The 19,575-nt window shown below is 39.0% G+C and overlaps 1 protein-coding gene across 1 annotated transcript; it reads right to left on the bottom strand.

The window, feature by feature from the left end:
• Window positions 1-912: 912 nt before the first annotated feature.
• Window positions 913-2,655, bottom strand: LOC149234661 (galactan beta-1,4-galactosyltransferase GALS1-like). The gene is made up of 2 exons (XM_089461221.1): window positions 1,628-2,655; window positions 913-1,434 (listed from the first exon to the last, which is right to left on the bottom strand). Exons 1-2 carry the CDS (start codon window positions 2,560-2,562, stop codon window positions 1,077-1,079), a joined length of 1,293 nt encoding a protein of 430 aa, XP_089317347.1. The 5' UTR covers window positions 2,563-2,655; the 3' UTR covers window positions 913-1,076.
• Window positions 2,656-19,575: the final 16,920 nt, after the last annotated feature.

The following is a 19,575-nucleotide window of genomic DNA, read 5'->3' as shown; positions in this document are numbered from 1 at the left end:
TTCAAATTTTACATTTCAACAAATTTGTACATCAAGAAATTTGATACGTATACTTCATAAATCAAAAGTTAAAATAAATCTATACTGATAAAATATATAATTATTATCTTCATAATATCTCTAAATTATGATAATCTATATAATAAACAAAATCACTACTCTATACTAATAATAAAATATACAACTGTTATCTTTTTAATATCTTTAAACTGTTGTAATCAATAAAATAAACAAAATCGCTAATTTTGAAAACTTTTTCAGATAAATAAAAACAAATATATTCATGCCTAGACTACCATTTTTTAATTTTTTTTTTAACCTTTTAAACTATTACATATAATAAAAATTACTAAACTATAATGTTAGTGTTCAAACTAAACTTCGCAAGACAAGTACTAAAAGAAGTGCTGCAATCCTGATAGGAAGTTGCCTAAACAAGGACGTGCCACTCAACAACTTAGGCTCGTTAAAGTTTCTCATTTCAAATCAAGGTCGATTGAAGTCATAATTTTAGCTTAAATGCTTGCAATTGGATTTTATGTTTTTTTAAATCATAACTACATATTTGTTTTTCCCATAAGACCAACAACGAATTTTTTTGTGTATTTGAAAATTTTATTGAATACTAAAATTTCTTGGTCATTTTCTACTTACCATTGAATTTTGATTGAAAAAATGAAAAAAATCTTAGTTAAAAATTTTTGTTATCCATTTTGCAAAATATAGAAATTTTATTACAAGGTATATCTCAACCAGAGAACGATTACATCCATTGACATCTCGGAACTCTATCTTCTGCAAAAACAAATCTAGTCTCTCGCACTATTTCGGCATGTAGACGACATAAGAGATTAAGAGTGATTTTTTAAAATATTTACTGCTACGTACTTCTACATCAAACATTTCCGACTGTAAACCAAGTAACGATGGTTTTTCAATGCCCATGGCATCTTATTCCTTTTAATTTTCGTTTTTGGTGTGGATTTTTGATTGCAAAGTGTGATCAGACTTTTGTTTTTGACACAGGAACTCTGGGTTATAACACCTGAATAATTTTAGAAAGAGCTGGCTAACGTTCACACAGGAGTAGATTCAAGCTGGGATCCGATCATATCTTTCTCGAACTGTTTAATGGATGTTGCCAGAGCTTTCATGGTGCCATCGTATACATAAGGAGTGCCTCCCACCCAAGTCACGTTGTGTATCATCGATTGCTTCACCCATTCCCTGCACGGCTCTTCTCTGGTAGATATGGTGTTATGATAATGGTAGTATCTTATTTTACCCTCTGTCTTGTGGCTTGTTTTCCCCATCAAATTCTCAGACATGTGAACTCCAGTCGCGTACATATTCCTGGCCTGCGCTGCATACTTGCGATCCCTCCATATTCCTGTCTTCACATCCCTGAATACTAGCTTCTCAAATCCCCATTCCCTGTTCACCAAAAATTTTAAATCAAAATTATCATACTGAATTACAAATCCAAAATTAATTGAAAAATAGGGTTGATAGCCGATTTTCAGGATATTCTGGAATTTGCTGCGAACTGTCAAAGTGAAATACAATTGACCTCAGATTTTGGAATATTCCTAAAATCTACCATAAAAATAAAAATGCTCAGCCTTACCTGGAATGGGTATTGTTAGCCAACTCGTTAAGCAGATTATACTCCAAGCAGAGATTGCCAGACATGGTATATTGCTCAATGGTGAACTGTGTATAATCTGAGAACTCATTCAGCACAGATTGGAGAGCATTCCCCGGAGGAACATAGATATATTCATCTATATCGAAGAAAAATGTCCAATTCGCCATGAATTTGTATCTGTGCAAACAATCATTTACAATGAGGAACTGATTATGGTAATACCCATCAAACTTTTCTTGCTCTGTTATGTCTTGCAATGTCACACGACCAGCTTGAATCCATGGCTCCATCACCTTTCTAACTTGAGGATGAACCCCACCCGCATTGTAAAAAACGAAATGCGATCGAGGGCCGAAGAACTTGGCATGATAAGCCATCCATTCTCTCACTCTCTTAGGACTCAGGTCACCGAACAACGGGGAACCACAATAGAGATAATCATAGGGAGGAGCCTGGCTGAAAACAGAGCCATTGTAGGCACCTTCTTCTTCTTTCAGAGCAACGATCTTCTCTGGTTTCCCAGACTCGTTGCAGTGATGTGCGTGAAGAATGAGCTCTCCACCATGGCCATCTGTGCCAACATTCTGAGAAAATGTGCAGTTGACAACCACGACTGTGTAAACTCGGCCATAGCCCCAATCTGGGAGCATTTTCTCGACCTTTCCCTTCAATCTACCAGAGGATGAATTCTTGGGGATCCATTCACATTCAAATCGTGGGTTACCGTAAACATGGAGAGGCTTGGAAGCAAGCCCAATTACAGCGAAGGTGTTTGCACCTCCTCTGTATGCCCCCATTTGGATAAACAAGTATGCAGCATTCCCATAAGGAAGAAAAACCCTCTTATTCGGATCTTCTTTCACATGAAGTTCAGCACCTCTGCTGGTATTATGAATTCTGCTTGCCTTGGCCATGTCCTTCAGTTCTGTAGTTCTGACTTCAAAACGGTATGCACTTGGATTTGAATCTTGGTGGGGAAATGCTGGTGCCAGATATTTATAGGAGAAGAAATTGTGTCTACCAAATGGCATAAAGTGGCCTGCTATAAGCAAAGAAGCCATCACAAGAATTGTCTTCATAAGAATTTTAGCCTCCATGCAGCTTGAAATAAATTCAGGTACCACAAATTCCTTGTCTTTCTGTTTCCCCATGGTCATAGCAGAAACTGAACAGAAGGAAGGAACTAAAATTTGAGTTTCTGTGTGACCTCAGAGAATTTTTGAGTGGACACAGAAACCAACTTAGTACAGATAACAATGCATAGATCTGTTCACCTTCAGCCTATATAACAGTGAATGTCTACATCTCCAGTGTTGTTGGATGTGATTTGTGAGCTTACCACCTTGAATGGTAATACTAGAAAGAAACTCCGAGATTGATGCAGTTGAATTAGTTTGTTCAATGGTTAAGAGAAGAAGTGTCTAGTGTGGCAGGCCATATGTCACCTTGCCTTCCCTCCTCCTTTCTTTTTCCAGTTTGACCAGAGAAAATGTTTTCAATATATGGGATTTACAAAGGTTTTAGTGTAATTATTCAAATTGTTAATTACCATCATCATTCAAATTGTTAATTATCATCATTATACCTTCTTAATTTATTAACACTCTTGCTTTCCATAATAAGAATGTCTGAACTTGTTAATAGATCGTCAAAGCGACTAGGAGAGCACACCTGCTGAGGACAAAATTACTCGTTGGTAGGGAGTAATTGATGACATCTTAGGCCACCTGTCCCCTTCAAAACCCTTGTCACAATAACTACTTAATCATTAAAGCTGACCTTTTATTTTCATTCATCGGTACTTCAATAGTAAAATATTTCGTATTTGACCTTGTGCAAATCAAGCTAAAAACTCAATTAAGTAATCAATTAAGACAATATTGTCGGAAAACACAGATTAGTGGATGATCCATGGTGTAATTTCAACCATAGATATTTCACTGAACTTTGACAATTTTAAAGGATAAATCCCATTTGCTGCTTTAAGTAATTGCTTAAAACGCTACCCTCAAAGCATGCATTAGATTAATCGACAATATGGTTATTGATATTCCAAAGGATGGTAGAGTAGTTATCTGTATGTTCAAGAGAACTGGTTGCATGAAATGGTATCACATTCGGAAATAACAGCATTTCACGACTCTTGAATTTATACGCGGAATTTACATATTTCAATAAATGTAGATCATGAAATGCTTAACCAAATGTGTAATAAGTTTTTAAACTCTCTGTAATCAGAAGGATAAAATATTATGACTAATTGGATATGAATTAAATTATCACATAACTATAACACACTCTCTCATTCCCTTCGACTTCTCAAGTTGTGAGAGGTGTTATTTTTTACTAACTCGACCACTATCGCCTCAATGTGAAGATGAGGTTATAAAACTCTTGCTCCAAAACATGCAAAAATGATTTCTGATATCACCAATATATACAACTTGTCTAGGGCTTTTTGTCGATATAAACTTTACCTCTATTTGATTTTTGGATTGAAAGATATGCTTGTTCAAAGTCCAGCCAATCACATGGCACTACATCAATGTCACACTGCCACGTGGGGTCCATGTAGACTCAGGATCATAGGTCCCACCAAACCCAACCTCGTGGTGCTTTGCACATCTATACTTAATATATCTAGCATCGAAGGAAAATCTAAGGTGCACAACTTTTCCCATAATACAATATTTCCCCACACTTCCTAGATCACCTGGATCTCGAATCTCCTTCTTCACAAGACATACTATGGAGCCCACATCATGCACATGGTTACTTTGTCCATCGCGACTTCCTCCACCTTGTCTCCCTTCACGAGTCCCATAGCACCAACAACCTTTGTGTCTTTCCACACTTCTAGGTAATATTCAGTCCATCAGACAAATCCAATGTGTATGCAAGTGTGCACTCTTGCTAGACACAGATCCACCGGACTCTAGATAACTCATCCTCCAGCTTCAACATCCGGCTCTGCAAACATTTACGCCATGCACTAATCCCACGGATCACCCAGATCCTAGATTCTTTAGCAACTTAACATGCAACTATGCCATTGTAATGTTCCAAATATAAATTTAGCAGGATTTTTTTTTCAAAAAATTTAGTCATCAACTCCATAAACAAAACACAAATTAAACCACAAACTTAATGGAAAAAATGGAAATACAATTTGCAACTGAAAATTAAACAGGATAAACATGCAGAGAATCTCAACCTTGTTTTATTAATATAAGTATTGTTGGCATTTTGGCACAGGTGTGGCGCTTTGATACAGGTGTTGTCCTTGATGGCAACTCTCTTTGATGACAGATCTCCGTTCAGACTACAGAATGAAGAGAAATCTCATATACGCAGGTTAATCAAGTCCAAGTTGCGTATACACGCAGTCTATATGCATACTAAGTCACGTATACGCAGGTTATATATATACGGAGGCGCGTATGCACGCAGATATATGAACAGAAAAGGGCGTATATGTCGGGAAGCTTCCCTTTGGTCCATGGTAGTTAGTCCTCGGTACTTGAGCCTATGTATTTGGACCAAAGTATCTCGACAGACGTGTTGATCCCTAGTTTCTAAGTTGATGGTATTGGATTTCTATGGTTTGGCCCTTGGTATTGAGCAAGGCCTAAGGCTATATAAGGAGGAGAAGATCATTAGGCAAATCATCTTTTGAAAAAGGCTTGAATATCTGATAAAGAAAGAGATCTGGTATGCAGGTTCTGGGTTGCTTGATCTAAGCTAAGGAGAGATCACTTCGGTTGATGGAAGACTAGATCTAAGGATAGATCGGGATCTAATGATTTGAAATGCACTATTATGACATAGTTGATTATGCGTATTTCTAGATCTGCATACTGATGCAATGTTATGTTCTGGGTCTAACTGATGTTTGGTACAGCTGCAAGTTGAGAGAATTTATTTTTAGATCTGTACGCAGGTTGGCTTCGGTAAAAGAGCGTGTATACGCGGGTTTCTCTCATTGAAGTAGCGTATATCTTTTGGAGCTTGATTTTTGGGTTATAGTTGGGTCTGACTGTTATTGCAGAGTTCTGTAGTCTGCTCTGTGTTCTGGTAACTGGTGTTTGACAGGGTTTCAGTGTTTCAGTGATTAATGATGCTAGTATTGGATGTTTTGTGCCTCAATGATCTGTTGTGAAAGTTGAATGAATTGTGGTCTTCAGATTGTAATGTTGTGCTTCAGGAATATCCAGTCTGAAAATGTATGAAAGGTGGTACCTGAAAGAAAGAAGATTGTAGGCCAGCACCTACGTACTAGTATCTTGGCTAGTACAAGAGCAAAGGGGGTTGGAGCTCCCTTCCAAGGAAGTTTGGAGAACGAGAGAAGGTTGTAGCCTTCTGCAGGTTGTAGCCTGCGTACTGGTATAAGGCTGCACCAGTACAAAAAGATTGTAAACTGAAGTTTCATATTAAAGAAAGATAGAGACGACTTACAGCAGGTGGTTTTCACCCACATTGGGTTTCCACCTTATATCATGGTGTTCATGTGTGTGGTTTTTGTGTGATCTGTTCTACTGCATCTGTTTACTCTTAATATGGTGAATAATGTCCTTATGCACTTAACTGAAGATAAACTGACTGAATTATAAGATTTCTGGTTATACGCTGTTTTCCTTAGACACAGTTGCGTGTACACGCTGGTTCACTTAACTAAAGTAGCGTATATGTTTCTGAGCATTGAAAAAGTTTTATAGTTCTGATAATACTGATTCACCCCCCCTCTCAGTATTATTTCCAACAATTGGTATCAGAGCAGGTCCTTCAGAGAAGCTTGACCGCTTGAAGGTAGATCGTTCATCATGAGCAACTACGAGAAAGAAGCATCAATCAGGCCACCGGTTTTTGATGGGACAAACTTCAATTATTGGAAGGTAAGAGTTACTGCATATCTTCAATCTCTTGGTACAGAAGTTTGGAACATCGTAGAGACAGGCTACACTTTTCCTTCAGCTACTCCTACAGATCCAGCCGAGAAAAAGAAATATGAAACAAATGCGAAAGCAGTCAATACTCTATTGGGATGCATCTCTCAATCAGAATTCATGAAGGTAATGCACTATAAATCTGCAAAGGAAATATGGGATAAAATGGTCACGAGCTATGAAGGAGACGATCAGGTAAAGCGTGCTAAACTTCAAACTCTCAGGATTAAGTATGAAACTCTCAGAATGTATAATGATGAAAGTGTGGCTAACTACTTCCTTAGGGTAGATGAGATTGTCAATTGCATGCAAAACTTGGGTGAAGAAATAAAAGAGGCTATTGTGGTTGAAAAGATTCTAAGATCTTTGTCCCCCAAGTTTGAATCTAAAGTGTCTGCCATAGAAGAAAAGGAAAATTTGCAAATTCTTACCATGTCTCAGCTTCACGGAATTCTAACCGCTTATGAAATGAGAAAGGGAGGTCCATCAGACAGAAGAGAAGCTGCCTTCAAGGCTTCAGGCAAAGAAGATTATTATGAAGCAAGTCACCTGCCAGAAGATGAAGAAGAGGAATCAAATTTCGTCAGAAATCTTCAAAGGGGTTCTGGAAGGTTCAGAGGTAAGTTACCTTTTAAATGCTTTGCTTGTGGAAGAGTAGGTCATTATGCTGCCAAATGTCCTCACAAAGATAAGAATGACAAGGGAAAGGAACCTGTTAAATGGAACAAGAGACAATATGAAAAGAAGAAAAGCTACTACACTCATGAAGATAGTGATGGATTTTCAAATAGTGATGAAGATGAACAAGGTAATAGATATAAACTTTTAATGGCTTTTGAAGATGATGACTACATGGATACTATAGATGTAGAAGGCTTTTATGAAGAAATGAAAGATCTCAAAGTTCATTTAGAAGAGAAGAGTGCTATTATTGATTCTCTACAATGTCAACTAGCTGAAAAGGAAGAACATCTTGAAAAATTGGAATGTGAGATTGTTTGTCTTAGAAAGGAGATTGAGAAAACCAAAGCAATTAATCTTAAGTTTGTTAAAGGATCTGAAACCTTGGATGAGATTATCAATGTGCAGCGATCTCCTCTGATCAAGACAAGTCTTGGATATAATGGAGAAACATCTCAAGCCTCTACCTCTAAAAGTTATCTTGATGCAGCAAGGAGAAGCGAGCAAAGGCCAAATAAGAGTCATCAGGTGAATCAGGGACAGTTTACCTCAAGAACAAATAAAGACCATCAAGAAATTCGGGGACAAACTGCCTTAAGGACAAACAGAAGCTACAATCAGCCACAGGTAAAATCTTCCCAATTTGCTCCAAGAATGAATAGAAGCTACAATCGGTTGGATGATAGATCTGATTATCGCAGAAGTTTCTTTAATGGCCAATGCTTTTCTTGCCATAACTTCGGTCACAAAGCAGCTCAATGTGTTGCCTACAAAACAATCATGACTAGAGAAGCTCAAAAGCAAGGGAGAATGACTGGAATCAAGAAAAGGACTTATAACAACTTTTCGGTTCTTGAAAATGAAGTTGAATGCTCTATTTGTAATAACTTTGGTCATGAAGACTCTGAATGCAGGAGCAGGTTCCGGAAGACAACTCAGAAGGAACAAACCTCAAATGTTAGAACATGGAGAATAAAAGAATCACAACCAGAAAGATGTGGGATAGCCTTTTATGCAGAAGGTCAAGAAAGTCTATGGTACATTGACAGCGGATGTTCGAAGCATATGACAGGGGACAAAGAAAAGCTTGAGTCATATACCGCATTAGAAAAGGGGAAGAAAGTTTCTTTCGGGAACGATATCTCTGCAGCCATAAAAGGAAAAGGTATTGCTCCGTTGAAAGAGGAGGTCAAAGCAGGAAATGTTTTATATGTTGATGGATTGAAGCATAATCTTCTGAGTGTCAGTCAGATGTGCAATCAAGGAACTGAGGTAATATTTAGATCAAATGGATGTTGTGTTCGCGATCTTGATACAGGTAAAACAATGATCAAAGGAAGAAGGACTCCAAATAATCTATATATATTTGAGGAAAGACAACAATGCTACTTAAGCAAGGATGATGAACATTGGCTATGGCATCGGAGGTTGGGGCATCTAAGCTTTTCACAAATAAGGAAAGCATGCAAATATCAGGCAGTTCGTGGTCTTCCAGATATCAAAATTCCAGACAATACCATATGCAAATCTTGTCAGTTTGGAAAGCAAACCAGAACTAACTTTCCAGAGAAGGAAGGATCAGCTAGCATGCCTCTCGAGCTAGTCCATACAGATGTATGTGGTCCATTTAGGAAGAGGACACCTCGAGGAGAAGAATATCTGATCTTATTCATTGATGATTTCTCCAGATTTGTTTGGTTAGGGCTCATGAAGCACAAAGATGAAGCATTCGAAAAATTCAAATCCTTCAAAGCCTTGGTTGAAAATGAATCAGGACACAAAATTAAGTGCCTCAGATCTGACAGAGGTGGGGAGTTTACCTCAAACGAATTTTTCGATTTCTGTGAAGAACATGGGATAAGAAGAGAATTCTCTACAGCTAGAACTCCTCAGCAAAATGGGGTTGTGCAAAGAATGAACAGAACAATCCAACAAATGGCTCGTGCTATGCTTGATGAATCAGGTACTCCCGCAACCTTCTGGGGTGAAGCTACACATGCTGCGGTTATTATTCTTAACAAAACAAATGTCCGAGTAAACAGCACTCAAACACCTCATGAGCTCTGGAGTGGTAAGACTCCTTCGGTGAAGCACTTCAAAATCTTTGGGAGCAAATGTTATATTAAGAATACTGATGAGCAACTTGGCAAACTTGAACCAAGAGCAGATGAGGGCATTCTTCTTGGTTATTCTCCACATAGCAAAGCATACAAGTGCTACAATAAAAGACTTGGCAGAATTGTTGACAGCATTGATGTAGTGGTTGATGAGAAGGGATATATTCCTAGGCAAGTTCATCATGAAGACATTGAAGAAGATGAAGGCTACCCTCAAAGACGGAATGATGAAGAAGAAGAACCTCAAGAAGAAGAAGAACCTCAAGAAGAACCAGAGGAGCAGACAAGAATAGAAGAGAAGACTCCATCCAGATATGTTCAAAAGAATCATCCGGAATCTCAGATTGTGGGGCAGAAAGAAGCAGGAGTACAAACAAGAAGGACACTTGCAGAAGCTTCAAGCTATTTGGCATTACTCTCCTCCACTGAACCACAAAATGTGAAAGAGGCATGCAAAGATGAATGTTGGGTCAAAGCAATGGATGAAGAACTTGAGCAGATCGAAAAGAACAACACTTGGGAATTAGTTCCTAGACCAAAAGATAAGAATGTAATAGGAACAAAATGGGTCTTCAAGAATAAATTGAATGAAAATGGAGAAGTAATTAGGAACAAGGCCAGACTTGTTTGTAAAGGGTATGCACAGCAAGAAGGAATAGATTTTGAAGAGACCTTTGCTCCTGTGGCAAGACTTGAGGCTATCCGAATGTTCCTTGCTCTCTCAAGCTTTCAAAACTTCAAGGTATTTCAAATGGATGTGAAATCAGCCTTTCTGAATGGAGACTTAGAAGAAGAAGTATATATTGAGCAGCCAGATGGTTTCATTCTTGGGAATGATCCAAACCTTGTATGCAGATTGAAAAAGGCTCTCTATGGACTCAAACAAGCTCCAAGGGCTTGGTACTATCGGTTGGACAAATATCTTCACCAACAAGGCTTTTCAAAAGGATCAGCAGATAGCAATCTCTATATAAAAGTTGAAAATAACAAATTGCTAATTCTTGTTGTTTATGTAGATGATATTATCTTTGGCAGCAATGAAGAGACTATGAGTCAAAACTTTGCCTCGGTTATGCAGAAAGAATTCGAAATGTCACTACTTGGAGAATTGACATATTTTCTTGGATTGCAAATTCAACAAAATGAAGGAGGTATCTTCTTGTCTCAAACCAAATACCTCAAGCAGATCTTGAAGAAGTATGGCATGGAAGAGTCAAAGCCAGTATGTACACCCATGGTTACAGGATGCAGCCTCAGTGCAAATGATGAATCAGCAGCAGTTCACCAACCCACTTATAGATCCATGATTGGGAGTTTGCTCTATTTGACAGGTACCCGACCAGATATTACACATGCAGTAGGAATTGTTGGAAGATTTCAAGCCAACCCAAAGGAAACTCATCTTCAGGCAGTCAAAAGAATCTTCAAGTATCTTCAAGGGACCCAAAACTATGGCTTATGGTATCCTAGAAATACAGATCTCACTCTTCATGCTTACACAGATGCAGATTGGGCTGGAAGTGTGGATGATAGGAAAAGCACAAGTGGTGGTGCTTTCTTCATGGGTTCCAGATTAGTATCTTGGTTCAGCAAGAAACAGAGTTCGATTGCCTTATCTACAGCTGAAGCAGAATATGTGGCTGCGGCATCTTGTTGCACACAACTTCTTTGGATGATGCAGACCTTGCAGGACTTTCAAATCACTTGCACTCCACCAGTCTCTATCTTATGTGATAATACAAGTGCAATCAGCATTTCAAAGAATCCATTCATGCACTCAAAGACCAAGCACATACCAATCAAGTACCATTTTCTCCGGGAACAAGTGCTTGAGCAGAAGGTCAAGTTGGAGTATGTTCCTTCTGAGGAACAAGTTGCTGATATTCTCACAAAACCACTGCCCAGGGAAACTTTTGAATATCTCAGACAGAAGCTGGGAGTAGTTGATGCTTCATCTTGCTGTTGAAGCTTGTCTGTTCTACAGAAAAGTTGGTATACGCAAGTTACGTAAGGGATATACGCGTATATACGCCGATTTATGTTGGGAAAGTCGCGTGTATGGTGTACGCTTGTTGCAGAGAGTATATCCGCGTACATACGCTGGTTTGTGCAGGATAAATCGCGTATATGGAGTTCTGAACAGCAAGGGCAAACTCTGGTTTGAAAAGGTCTGAGATGGGTATGTCAGAATCCTTCAGACACAGTTTCAGGAGGTGCAGCAGGCACAGGTTCAGGGGGAGCAGCTTAAAAGTCTCATAAAGCATTGTTGGCATTTAGATGTTTTGGTTGTTGGTTTCAGGAGAAGGAGCTCAGAAAGAAATCCTGGTTGCTGATCTAAAAGATGTTTATCAGATGCTGCTGGTGACTTTCATAAGTCTTGGTCTAGATCTGTTGTCTCTATGTCATGTATCTCTTTTATGATATCTCTTTTATGGTGTCAAGGTCATGTAACGGCCTATGTTGGTTTCCCCACTATGCCTGGGATGAATGATGTAATATAATTGGTTGTTTCTGATGTGTCCCCTCTTGGTAGGGAGTATGGATGTATGTATTGAGTCTTTTGGTGATAGGAAGGTCCCTTATGGTGTATAAGTCTTGGTTCTTGTTGAAGAACATCTTTTGCAGATCTGGCCTACAGTCAGGGGGAGCATGATTCAGCACAGCCAAGCAGAGGTATCAGCATGTACTCAGGGGGAGCACAGTCCTTTGCCCTTGATGACAAAGGGGGAGATTGATTCTAAGGATCTTGAGGTTGCCATCAAGTCTAAAGGGGGAGATTGTTGGCATTTTGGCACAGGTGTGGCGCTTTGATACAGGTGTTGTCCTTGATGGCAACTCTCTTTGATGACAGATCTCCGTTCAGACTACAGAATGAAGAGAAATCTCATATACGCAGGTTAATCAAGTCCAAGTTGCGTATACACGCAGTCTATATGCATACTAAGTCACGTATACGCAGGTTATATATATACGGAGGCGCGTATGCATGCAGATATATGAACAAAAAAGGGCGTATATGTCGGGAAGCTTCCCTTTGGTCCATGGTAGTTAGTCCTCGGTACTTGAGCCTATGTATTTGGACCAAAGTATCTCGACAGACGTGTTGATCCCTAGTTTCTAAGTTGATGGTATTGGATTTCTATGGTTTGGCCCTTGGTATTGAGCAAGGCCTAAGGCTATATAAGGAGGAGAAGATCATTAGGCAAATCATCTTTTGAAAAAGGCTTGAATATCTGAAAAAGAAAGAGATCTGGTATGCAGGTTCTGGGTTGCTTGATCTAAGCTAAGGAGAGATCACTTCGGTTGATGGAAGACTAGATCTAAGGATAGATCGGGATCTAATGATTTGAAATGCACTATTATGACATGGTTGATTATGCGTATTTCTAGATCTGCATACTGACGCAATGTTATGTTCTGGGTCTAACTGATGTTTGGTACAGCTGCAAGTTGAGAGAATTTATTTTTAGATCTGTACGCAGGTTGGCTTCGGTAAAAGAGCGTGTATACGCGGGTTTCTCTCATTGAAGTAGCGTATATCTTTTGGAGCTTGATTTTTGGGTTACAGTTGGGTCTGACTGTTATTGCAGAGTTCTGTAGTCTGCTCTGTGTTCTGGTAACTGGTGTTTGACAGGGTTTCAGTGTTTCAGTGATTGATGATGCTAGTATTGGATGTTTTGTGCTTCAATGATCTGTTGTGAAAGTTGAATGAATTGTGGTCTTCAGATTGTAATGTTGTGCTTCAGGAATATCCAGTCTGAAAATGTATGAAAGGTGGTACCTGAAAGAAAGAAGATTGTAGGCCAGCACCTACGTACTAGTATCTTGGCTAGTACAAGAGCAAAGGGGGTTGGAGCTCCCTTCCAAGGAAGTTTGGAGAACGAGAGAAGGTTGTAGCCTTCTGCAGGTTGTAGCCTGCGTACTGGTATAAGGCTGCACCAGTACAAAAAGATTGTAAACTGAAGTTTCATATTAAAGAAAGATAGAGACGACTTGCAGCAGGTGGTTTTCACCCACATTGGGTTTCCACCTTATATCATGGTGTTCATGTGTGTGGTTTTTGTGTGATCTGTTCTACTGCATCTGTTTACTCTTAATATGGTGAATAATGTCCTTATGCACTTAACTGAAGATAAACTGACTGAAGTATAAGATTTCTGGTTATACGTTGTTTTCCTTAGACACAGTTGCGTGTACACGCTGGTTCACTTAACTAAAGTAGCGTATATGTTTCTGAGCATTGAAAAAGTTTTATAGTTCTGATAATACTGATTCACCCCCCCTCTCAGTATTATTTCCAACAAGTATGTTGATACAAGAAAATAGAAATGGCTGACGTGATGGCCTTAAAAGGATCTACAATAGTGTTGTCACTCACCTCTCAATAAATTGATCTGATGACTGCACCTATGAATTCTGAATCAATTCACCAAGGGGAGAGATGGGTTCTCACCCACTCTCACTGAATCACCCAAGGTTTTTCGTCCTGGCACTACTAATGTAGAGAACTGAATTTTCCAATCCACACTAAAGACAAATACTCAAAACCAAGATGTTTCAAATGATCTCCACCTCCTCCTTTTAAAGACTCCATAGATAGATCTCCAAACTTCTAGTATTTTATTTTATTATTATTCTAGAAGCTCCTTCTAGTATTTTATTTCATTATTATTCTAGAAGCTCCTCCTTGACTTTGTCTTAAGTGACTTTTAATTTATTTAAGTCACTTTTGCCCCTTTCCCCTTAATTACTATTTTCCTTTTTTAATTAAATGACTAATAAAGTCATTTTTAAGGTGGGAAAATGTAAATCACCCACCATACTCTCTCCAACTACTGGAAATCACTTCTTAGTATCCCATCCTATAGATCTTCTTGTTTCGGTTCCAATGAGCTATTACACTAAAGTGTTCCGTCAAAATTTCCTCTCAGGATGTCATCATGAGTGTAATTAATTTAGCCCAATAATAACCTTACTTTATGGGAATTATCAGAAAACCATAGAGCCAGAAACAAGTTGTGTTGAACTTCTCATGATAATGAATATACCAAGTGAATTTCGTCGGATGCCATAAAAAATCCTCAAAACTCCCTTAGTACCCCTGATGACATAATCCTGCTCCCGTGATCTAGTCATCATGTGCCATGGAAATTCACCTTGGTTGTACTATAGAGGAAAATAAAAAACAGAGACATGACAAACCCTCCTACCCCAAGATTGTTTGCCCTTAAGAAATTCATATTTGTCCATTGCAGAGGCATCTGCAAACTAATACGGGGATCCCATATGAACCATTTTTCTACACCATACCTTCACACTAACCAAACATGAATGGGCCCCTCAATACCTAGATCCCAAACAAGCCACTAACTTAATCCACCATCAATGATCCACCTAGATCCCAAACAAGCCACTAACTTAATCCACCATCAATGATCCACCTAGATCCCAAACAAGCCACTAACTTAATCCACCATCAATGATCCACCTAGATCCCAAAGCCGCCATAGCTAATCATCCCTGTCCATACCCCATGGCTCTGGTTGTGCTCTATCTCTGGCCATAGATGATGCTCCATCAAAAGAATACCAACTCATCACCTCTATCCAATCCAACCTGTGGCAAAGGCTAAGGTCAACCACACTCTGTTGATGTTGAGCTAATGCTATTAGAATGTTAATGAACTAGCAGGCCACATCCCACTACCAATTGAAATATGTAGTATCTCTCACACCTAAGGGCTCCTGATGTACTAAGCCCCTAACAAACAATGATGCCCCATCAATAGGATACTAATTCATGATCTATCGCCAATCCATCTTGTGGGAAGGATCAGATTTATGGGTACCTATATATGGAACAAGTTCACTATGCTTGCCCATGCCCAACTCATGGAGTTTTTCTTGGTCAATCAAAAAGACCCATTTAGAAAACCCTGTCTCTCTCCCTATGATGGACACAAGTGGGCAAACCGTGTTGCAAACCCTATCTATGTACTCCGAGAGAGGGATGCTACCAGAAAATGTTGTAGCTTTTCTCGTGGCCCCTGCATCTGTTTGCACCTCATCAATGGGTAGATTCAAATATGGATGCACCACCATCTCCCAAGTATACTTGTAAAGCTTTGTAATATTGAAAGACTGTATAATATATTGTTGGGCAGACTCATTGTTCAGGGAGTTGCCCCTCCCTTTATACTGTGCAATTGTGTTCTTCATGTATAATTGTTGATGTTAATGAATGTGTATGGGTGTTCATTGGTATAAAGGAAACATTAATAATACTTCGTTGCGAAACACAAACTAAGTAGGATAAGTGGTTAGGCGTAGTCCACGAACATAAGTATTGGTGAAAAGAAAGTGTTCGGTGGTGCCGCACCTTGCCTAGAGTGGTTGGAAGACTACAGCAAGCTTGGGGGCGTGACACTAAGTGTCCAAGAGTATGAGAGAGAGAGAGAGAGAGAGTAATGAGAGAGATCCAAAACTGAACTGATCTAGCCTGCCCACTAATCCTCAAAACCCTTTTCATCAATGAGGCCTCTATTTTCTTCATTTTCCATTATTTTCCTTCATTTTCTTCCTCACATGCAACATGTGACCTTTCACCTCCTTCTTTCTTGATTTCCATTATTTTCATAAATAAATATGCAAAAAAATGCCATTTTCCCTTTCTAAAGCCGTAGCCATTTCCTTTTCCAATTTCCTTATCCATAAACAACCAAATGAACACCCACACTAGGATGTCTTGCCCAACATTCAGCTTGGAATATGTGTCCCATCGACTGTGGTCTTGTATATTTTTACATGGAATTTTTACCAGGGATGTTACAGAACCCTCCCCCTTGGGGGAACACCGTCCTCGATGTTCAATGACACCTATAACCAACAAGACTGCTGAAAACAAAACATACTTCCCATGGAGCTTTATAAAATAGTTCGTTGCAGTATTTACGATGAATGACCTGCTCAAAAGAAAAACATCATGATAAAATGAAAATATAACAACCATACTGCATATTGGAGCTTTATAACATAGCTCATTACGATATTTACAATAATAATCACATATACACATATCAACATTTGCTAAACCAGCAAATAAAGGATATGAAGCCTACATCCACAACAAGGGAATCCAGAGGCTCACACCTCCACCCTCAAAGTAATACTAGGATTCACCTCCTTCCCAAGAAGTCCAGAATCCACTGCCATGGTCAAAGTTGCATCCAATGACCATTGCTACAATCCCACACCACTTGTCCTCTCAGTGAACAGTTACCGGCTCGTTGTTCCATGGTGCACTCCTAATGTGCATCTGATTCCATCTGGCAATGCTAATGACCAAAACAAATCCATCCCCGACCTTCCCTTCTTTGCTACACAGTCCCCGGGAAATCCGATCACCTCTTCCATGTAGTCACTCACCCTCCAAGTTCCATTGGCACCCCCATCTTGGGCAGTCCATCCCTTGGCAAGGCTTCCTCGCACTAGAAGATACAAAACCCAAGGCATATCCCTGCCTTAAGACCATCATACCATTCATAGCATGCTCATGGCAATCAATGGACACTATTGGGTACCAATGTCCCACAATGGACCTGCTCCTGAAGTGCTTTACCATCATATTGTTTCCTGTGAAAATTCTGATTTTTTTGTTGCTTCTAATGCTTTATGTTAGTTTCGACCATCCAACCGGCATGTTCATGCATTCCTATTCCAAGAACATTACTTCCATTAGATTCAAAATAAATTAAGATAACTTCAAATCATACCTCATTGGTACCTTGTCAATAAGGCACACTTGCATCATATTCGCTTCCTGCCACAAGAAGTCAAACTAGCATATTTGACCAAATCAACATGCATAAACATATCATATCAAGTTAGCTCAAAACATAACCATCAAAATCATAAATCACATGTAACCATCATGAACCAAAATCATAGATCACATGTAATCATCATAGACCATAATCATAACTCATATGCATAATAAATTTGAAATAAAATACCAATACATATCCTTCATCGATCCTTACTCCTGCCTTTGTTCTTTTTGTACACACATAGAATTGGTTTCCACACCCGAAAAACACCTAGTGCCTTCTCCTCAACCATGTTCACAGACACATAGTACATCCCATACATAAAATCACAGACAATGTACCACACCGTGCAATACATGCATTCACACCTTACATATGACACATACACCTACACCCAGTGCACAACACAACACAATACATCACCCACACTTGGTGTACAATACAAGACAATAGATACTCCTACATCCAGTGTATGATACAACACAACATGATACATACACAATGTATATCACAAGACATACAACCACATACAACTTGACACCTCAAAATGCATACACATACACCTAATATACAACACAACGCATACATCTATACCCTATGTACAACGCCACACAATACATGTACCCACACAAAGTACAACACAATGAATACACATGTCACGATACCACGACTACACAATGCACATACATAGCACCGTATATACAACACAACATGTACGACATGCACTCAATACCATATGTACACTAGTACCATATGTACAACATATACACAGTACCACCTACACAACATGTGCACAACATCACATGTACACGGAACCACCTAAAAATGTGTATACAACACCATTTGTACACTACACCACTATACAACGTGTACATAATACCACATGTACATAGTACCACACACATGACATGTACGTGACACCACACGTACACAGTGCCACATGCATGACATGTACACAACACCACCTGCACATAGGGCCACTTGTACAACATGTACAAAACACCACATGCACATAGCACCACTTGTACAATCATGCACACCACACCATATGTACATAGCACCACATGTACAACGTGCACTTAACATCACATGTACATAGCACTGCATATCCAGCACGTACATAGCATCATTCGTACACAACACAACATATCCCACATGCGCAAAGTACCATATGCATACAACAACGCATATCCATCATGCACACAATACAATATATACACAACACTATATATCCAACATGTACATAGCACCATCTATACCCAACACTGAATATGCAACATTCATATAACACTATTTGTACTAACACCCTATACATAACATTGCATAAACAATAGGAACACAGACTAAATATACACCACATTGCATGCACACAACATCTCAAACGCAACATGTACAACATATGCACAAGAGTGGTACCACACATCCAAAACCACACTGACTCTACCAAGAAACCCTACTTCCAACGTCTTATCCATGCTTGTCCTAGCATGTCGCAAACCACACTTCTTTCATTTCGTTGATGTATCCTTCAGCATTACATGTCATAACATGAGCATAGACATAGTATAATCACATAATATCAACTCATAACCACATGATACTGACCTCATATGTTTGTCATGACTACTCTTCCAACTTAATTCCCATAAGACCAGGAACCTCGTCATGTCATTCACTTATATAAGAAATCATGCCTCCACAAGAATGATCCTTGAAGACCCTGTCAAATAGTGACATATATACATACATTCATACATGTATAATCATTAGCATAAAACAATTATCATCCTATCAGACAACGAAATAAATATACACATACATGTATACATATATAAACATCAGCATAATCATGATCATAAAATAATTACTAGATATAAAGGTCAAGGTTTAAGAGAACTTCCTTTATTCATGTAACACATGCGCAACATTAAGAATAGTCGTTCCCAACATAGCCAAGGGATCTGATGCCTAAGATATGCTTTCTTTACCTTTTGGTTACCTTTCTCATGTCTGTACTTCCACCGTTCATTTACCACAATGGGCCAACCGGTCCAACTGACTATCATAGTCTTACCTTCCGTTGTGCTTACTCGTGCACCGAGCTTCATCCATGTCTTACACTACCTTTTGGATACCACAGCTTTCCTTGAGCTCTACTAACTTTCCTCTTTCCCAACCAATTCCCAAGACTCAAAACACAGAAGGAAAGACAAGAAACAAACAAGAATAAAACCGTGAAAACCAATAACAACACGATTCTGCAAACAAAGTGGCAAGGCCTTGCACCAAACTTAAAAAAAAAACCACAAATCAAGATTAGTAAATCTTAAATACCAAAAGCACAAGACTAGCAAAAAACAC

Source organism: Pinus tabuliformis, chromosome 8 (genome assembly GCF_031772625.1).
Source record: "Pinus tabuliformis cultivar Carrire ecotype Pingquan chromosome 8, CPIR1, whole genome shotgun sequence".
NCBI classification, from domain to species: domain Eukaryota; kingdom Viridiplantae; phylum Streptophyta; class Pinopsida; order Pinales; family Pinaceae; genus Pinus; species Pinus tabuliformis.
Note: the sequence above shows the minus strand (reverse complement) of the source record. Positions and strands in the feature narration are given on the sequence as shown.

What these genes read in the sequence shown, in the direction of transcription:
- LOC149234661 (XM_089461221.1), bottom strand. Translation starts at nt 2,562, where the DNA reads ATGGCCAAGGCAAGCAGAATTCATAATACCAGCAGAGGTGCTGAACTT. An exon ending in GCTAACAATACCCATTCCAG is followed by an intron (nt 1,435 to 1,627) that starts GTAAGGCTGAGC and finishes TTTGGTGAACAG; the next exon opens with GGAATGGGGATTTGAGAAGC.